General features: G+C 56.0%; 1 protein-coding gene across 1 annotated transcript; it reads right to left on the bottom strand.

Annotated features, from left to right (window-relative positions):
• Window positions 1-26: 26 nt before the first annotated feature.
• FUT2 (fucosyltransferase 2 (secretor status included)) lies at window positions 27-3,489 on the bottom strand. The gene is made up of 2 exons (XM_005879592.2): window positions 3,366-3,489; window positions 27-1,378 (listed from the first exon to the last, which is right to left on the bottom strand). Exon 2 carries the CDS (start codon window positions 1,371-1,373, stop codon window positions 459-461), a length of 915 nt encoding a protein of 304 aa, XP_005879654.2. The 5' UTR covers window positions 1,374-1,378; window positions 3,366-3,489; the 3' UTR covers window positions 27-458.
• Window positions 3,490-5,501: the final 2,012 nt, after the last annotated feature.

The raw sequence follows: 5,501 nt of genomic DNA, 5'->3' as shown, positions 1-5,501 counted from the left end.
CCACAGTGCACGAATGTGGTGCACCAGGCCTCTAGTGTGTTTTCATAAGGCCCCATTAAACCCGAAGCCTGAATTCTTAGCTGCCAAAAACACCCACTCCCCTTTAGTTGAGGGCAGGATGGCTTCATCGCCAAACCCTCCCAAGAGGCAAGGGCAAAATATCTGGCCTCTGTGCTCCCAGAGCCGCAGAGAAGAGAGCAAAACTCGGCTCCCACTCACCATGTTTCCAGGCTCTAAATGAACCGAGTTCTCAGGAGCGGCTGCCGAGGTAGCTTCTGTATCTCGTCCATTTTCCAGGTGGCACTCTAAGGCACAGAGAGGTTAAGTCACTTGGTCGAGGTCACCCAGCCGAGAAGCAGAGCTGCCTGGATTCAAACTTGGGGGTCCAATCCTGAGCCCCCGTGCTGGACCCCATACACCGCCTGTCCCCGGAGGATGAGGGAGGGACACGTGCAGGGCTAGGGGCTGTTTTCTCCAGCCGGCCCAAGGTTGGCGGCGATGCCCACCCACTGGGGCAGGAAGGCCGCCTGCGGCTTGAAGATCGTGCGGAAGCGGGAGTGGGGCAGGGTGAAGTTGGCCAGGTAGACGGCGTCCCCTCCTGCAAGGTAGGCGGCCCAGACCCCGAAGGTGCCCACGGTGAAGACGGTGTGGTTGCACTGTGTGAGCAGCGCAAAGTCCTTGGCGGGGGAGCCCTGGCGACCGTTGCCCGCGAACACCACGTCCCCGAGGGAGCTGTCGATGTTCCGCCGGCACCAGGACATGTCATCGCTGGTGACCACGAAGACGGGGGCGGGGTGGCGGGCCCGGAACCAGTCCAGGGCCTGTCGCAGGTACCCGCGGTCGGCCAGCACGCTTCGCTGCGCCTCCTCCCGCACGTGGTCGTGCAGTGTGAACTCCCGCAGGATCTCGGGGCGCAGGTGGTGGTAGAAGGTCCAGGAGCAGGGGTAGCCCGTGAGGCGCACGTACTCCCAGGGGAGGTGGCGGTACTGCTCCTCCATCCAGTCGTTGAGGGGGTAGTTGCGCCAGGGGATCCTGCTGGCCGCGGCGCCGTGCAGCACCGGCAGGGAGATCCGGAAGATGGGCGCCAGCGCGCTGTGCATCTGGGCGGGGATGGAGGCCGGCCGCCCGTTCAGCTTGGCCAGGGCGTACAGCGTGGCGTACTGGCCCATCTGGTTGCCCAGGCGGCCTTGGGAGTTGATGGTCCACATGCCCCCCTCAGGGAGGTGCCTGGGGCCCAGGGCCACGAGGCCGCGGGAGGCCCAGGGGGCGGGCACCAGGGCCAGGCGCTGGTGGCAGTGGAAGATGAGAGACACCACAAAGACGACGAAGAAAAAGATGGTGGAGAAGGAAGGGCGAGTGGTCCAGGACCCCATGCTGGCTGCAGGGGGAGAAGGGACCCAGGTCAGGAGGGATGGCTGGGCACTCCGCTGGGTCTCACTCCTCCCCCACCAGGTCATACAAGCATTCACTCACTCTCTCATCCTCGGGCGCTTCAGGCCTGGGTCCGAGTCCCAGTCCGGCCCTCACTGGCACTGTGTGACTTTAGTCAAGTCACTTCACCTCTCTGAATCCCAGGCTCCTCACCCATTAAACGGATGATTAGCTGAAACGTCTGAAAGTGCCCATTTCTGACCTTACCCATTGCACATGGTCCGAGCTAACAGGCCGCCTTACTAGGTTTGAGGATTAAAGGAAGTGGCATTGTCATTTGCAGGCCGTGCCTAGCACGTAAGAAGTGCTCGCTAAGTGAGTAAGACAAGTACTGCCAGGCTACTTACTGGTGAAGCTGTGTTCTGGGACGTTCACAGGCCAAGAAGGCGGCACAATAGGAGGTCAGGAGCACAGACAGCCCAGGTTCAGGGTGGGCTCTGCCTCCCGCTGGCTGGGCAACCCTGGGCACATTACTTAACTCCCTAGGCCTGTCTTCCCCTTAGCACAATGGGGTCACCCATAGCACCCCGCCGTGGTGAGGGCTTCCTGTTGCTGTTGGTGGGTGTGGTGGATTCATGCTGGTCAGACCCTTCCCCCTTCCCTGCCCTTGAATCCAGGCGGGCCTGCCACTGCCTCGGCCAATCAAACATGGCAAAAGTGAGGTTGTGCCTTTTCTGGGCCAGGACTTAAGGGACCAGCAGTTCCCACTTCCTGCTTCTGTAACATTCTCTCTGCATTGCTTTAATATTAAGGTCTGTGATGAACCCTTTTTATTTTTGGGGTAATGATTTCATTGAGATGATATTCAAATATTCACTCATCAACAGTGTGCAGCCCTGGCCAGTTGCTCAGTGGCCCGAAGGGTCGTGGGTTCAATTCCCCGTCAAGGGCACGCACCTCAGTTGTAGGTTCATCCCCGCCCCGGTCGGGGTGCTTTCGAGAGGCAACCCATCGATTTGTCTCTCATGCCAATGTTTCTCTCTCCCGCTCTCTCTCTCCCTCCCTCCCTTCCATTCTCTCTAAAACTCAACGGAAAAAATATCCTCAGGTGAGAACTTTTTAAAAAAGTGTGCAATTTAATGGCCTTTTAGCATATTCAGAGTCGTGCAACCATTACAATTTTTAGAAAAATTTTATCACCCTAAAAAGAAACCCTATGGTCCTTAGTTATCCCCCCAATCTTCCCATCCTCCCTGCCTCCATGTTTTAGCTACTCTATATAATTCATATAAACGAAATAATTCAATATGTGGTTCTTCGTGACTGGCTTCTTTCACTTAGTATCATATTCTCTTTTTTAATTGATTTTTAGAGAGAGGAAGGGAGAGGGAGAGAGAGAAACACTGATGTGAGAGCAAAACATCAATCCTGCTGCCTCCTGCACACCCCGTATTGGGGACCGAGTCCACACCTGGGTATGTGCCCTGACTGGGAATTGAACCGGTGACCTTTAGGTGCCCAGGACAACGCCCAACCAGCTGAGCTACACTGGCCATCGTGTTCTCAAGGCTCATCCATCCTGTCGCATGAGTCAGTACGTCACTGATTTCTTTTTATAGCTAACTAATATTCCAGTGCTCGTTTTGTTTATCAGTTCATCAGTCGATAGACATTTGGGTTGTGCCCCCTTTTGGGCTCTTATGCCTAGTGCTGCCGTAAACACGTGTGCACCAATCTCTGTGTGGACCGCAGTTTTCACTCCCCCGGGGATTGACCCAGGAGTGGAATTGCTGGGTCACGTGCTAACCGTTGAATAGTTCCAGGAGCTGCAGGCTGTTTCCCACAGCAGCTGCCATTCCATTCCCAGCCGCGTGTGAGGGGTCTGATTTCTCCACACCCTCTCCACACTCGCTAATGCCCATCTATTTGCTCACAGGAAGTGTGCAGTGCTCTCTCCTCATGGAGCCTGCACGGTGGAGCCACCCCCAGCTCACCTCCAGCGCCCCCCGACTCCACTGGGCTCCGTGAGCCTTGGTTTCCTGTCCTTGTAATGGGATGAGTTACCTTCTTCAGGAGTTGCTTCTTTTTTTGTTTTGTTAATTCTCACCAGAAGATAGTGTTCCCCATTGCTTTTCAGAGAGAATGGAAGGGAGGGAGAGGGGGAGGGGGGGAGAGAGAGAGAGAGAGAGAGAGAGAGAAACACTGATATGAGAAAGACACATTGACTGGTTGCCTCCCCCTCTTGCTCCAACCTGGGGCAGGGCTCGAACTGCAACCGAGGTACATGTCCTTGACCAGGAATCGAACCCATGACCCTTTGGTGTGGGGGCTGACCCTCTAACCACTGAGAAACACTGGCCAGGGCAGGAGTTGCTTCTTTTTGAGTCGGTCTCTCCTCCAGCTCTCACGTGGGCTCCCAGGTCTCCAGTCTGTCCTGATCCGCTTTCTCCCCTCCACCCTCCACCCCTCCACTGTGGTCATCCCAGTGGCTACAGCTCAGGGGTCCCCCAAGCCCCTGCAGAAGCCCCGGACTGTGCGGCCTCCACTCTGGGTCAGCTGGCTTCCACCTCACCCATCTCTGCTTCCACTGGCTCCCTTGAATGTTGGGGCTCTGTGGGCCTGGCCTCAGTTCTCCTCTCATAATCCAGGGCTCCTCCCTTGAGTAATCTGACCATCTAGGGCCCTCCTTGACTGAAGCATATGTGGCCTGGGTTCCCAGCGGGGTCAGCTGGCTCTCAGCACATGAGGACTAAGTATGGCATCACACTCCTTCTACTGAGGTGCACAGAATGTTCCCGAATTGCAATTTTTCGACTTTACAATGGTACGAAAGCAATACACCTCCAGTAGAAACCATACTTCCAATTCGGAATTTTCATCTTTCCCCGGCTAGCGATATGTGGTAGGATACTCTCTCATGATGCTGGGAGCAGCAGCGAGATGATTTTGCCCAACTGCAGGCTAAGGTAAGGCTGGTTAGGCTGAGCTATGATGTTTGATAGTTGAAGTTACTTTTCTTTTTTTAAAAATATTATTTTTATTGATTTCGGAGAGGAGAGAGATAGAAACATCAATGATGAGAGAGAATCATTGATGGGCTGCCTCCTGCAGGCTCCCTACTGGGGATGGAGTCTGCAACCCAGGCACGTGCCCTGACTGGGCATTGAGCCCTGACCTCCTGGTTCATAGGTTGATGCTCATAGGTAGTTTAAGTCTATTAAATGCTTTTTTTTTTTTTGGTGCCCTTGACCAGAATCGAACCTGGGACCCTTCAGACCGCAGGCTGACGCTCTATCCACTGAGCCAAACCAGCCAGGGCTAAATGCATTTTCTTGAATTTTATCGGATGTAACCCCATCGTAAGCCCAGTAGCATCGGAGCAAGAAACGACTTGCTTGCTGCTTTAGTTTCCAAAACAGCGAGTGAAACCTGCCCCAGAGCCCCTCTTCTCATGGGGACAACTCTGTCCCCATCTTTCTCGCTGCCTGCCCTCAGCTCCTGCCTGGGTCCCCGTGGGGAAGGCTTCACCTCCAGCCGCTCACTGGCCCTGGGCTCCTGGGGCGGAGGAACCAGCTCAGGACAAAGGTACCACCACCCGGGGCCCCTCCACGGTGCGTGGTCCGTGCAGTCACACGGGCCCTGTGTTGGGTTTAATGCTCTGCTCTGGGCCTCTAGAAACTCTCGGTAAGTTTGAACAAGGCACCACGTTTTCATTTGGCACAAGGCTGTGCAGATCAGGCAGGCTGACCCGCTGCCGCGCTCAAGAGCTCCCTCTCCTGGCTGCTCATCGGCTGAACAACGGAAAGGCCGAGGCAAGCGGGGAATGGAGGCCGAGGCGCCTGGGGTCCTGCCACGCGCCCGGCACGGTCTCAGCGCTCACCGCCCTGGGCTACAGTCCTTACAGCCGTTTCCCTCAGATGGTGGCAAACCCCCACCCCAACTGAACTCATTAGGGGACGAAATCTGGCCTGACCGCACGTGCGGCCACTTGTAGGCGTCTCTTAGTGTGAATGCTGGGTGTTTGGCTGCAGAAACAGTAACGTTTGCGGAGGGATGCTGTCAGACCCAGGCAGAGGGCTACGTGCACGCTGCCCCCGCACCCCACGATGGTGCCAAAACACAGCTTCTAG

Source organism: Myotis brandtii, unplaced genomic scaffold (genome assembly GCF_000412655.1).
Source record: "Myotis brandtii unplaced genomic scaffold, ASM41265v1 scaffold601, whole genome shotgun sequence".
Lineage (NCBI taxonomy): Eukaryota > Metazoa > Chordata > Mammalia > Chiroptera > Vespertilionidae > Myotis > Myotis brandtii.
This window is presented reverse-complemented; position numbering and strand designations above follow the sequence as displayed.

Excerpts from the sequence above, each read along its gene's own strand:
- FUT2 (XM_005879592.2), bottom strand. The coding sequence starts at position 1,373 with ATGGGGTCCTGGACCACTCGCCCTTCCTTCTCCACCATCTTTTTCTTC.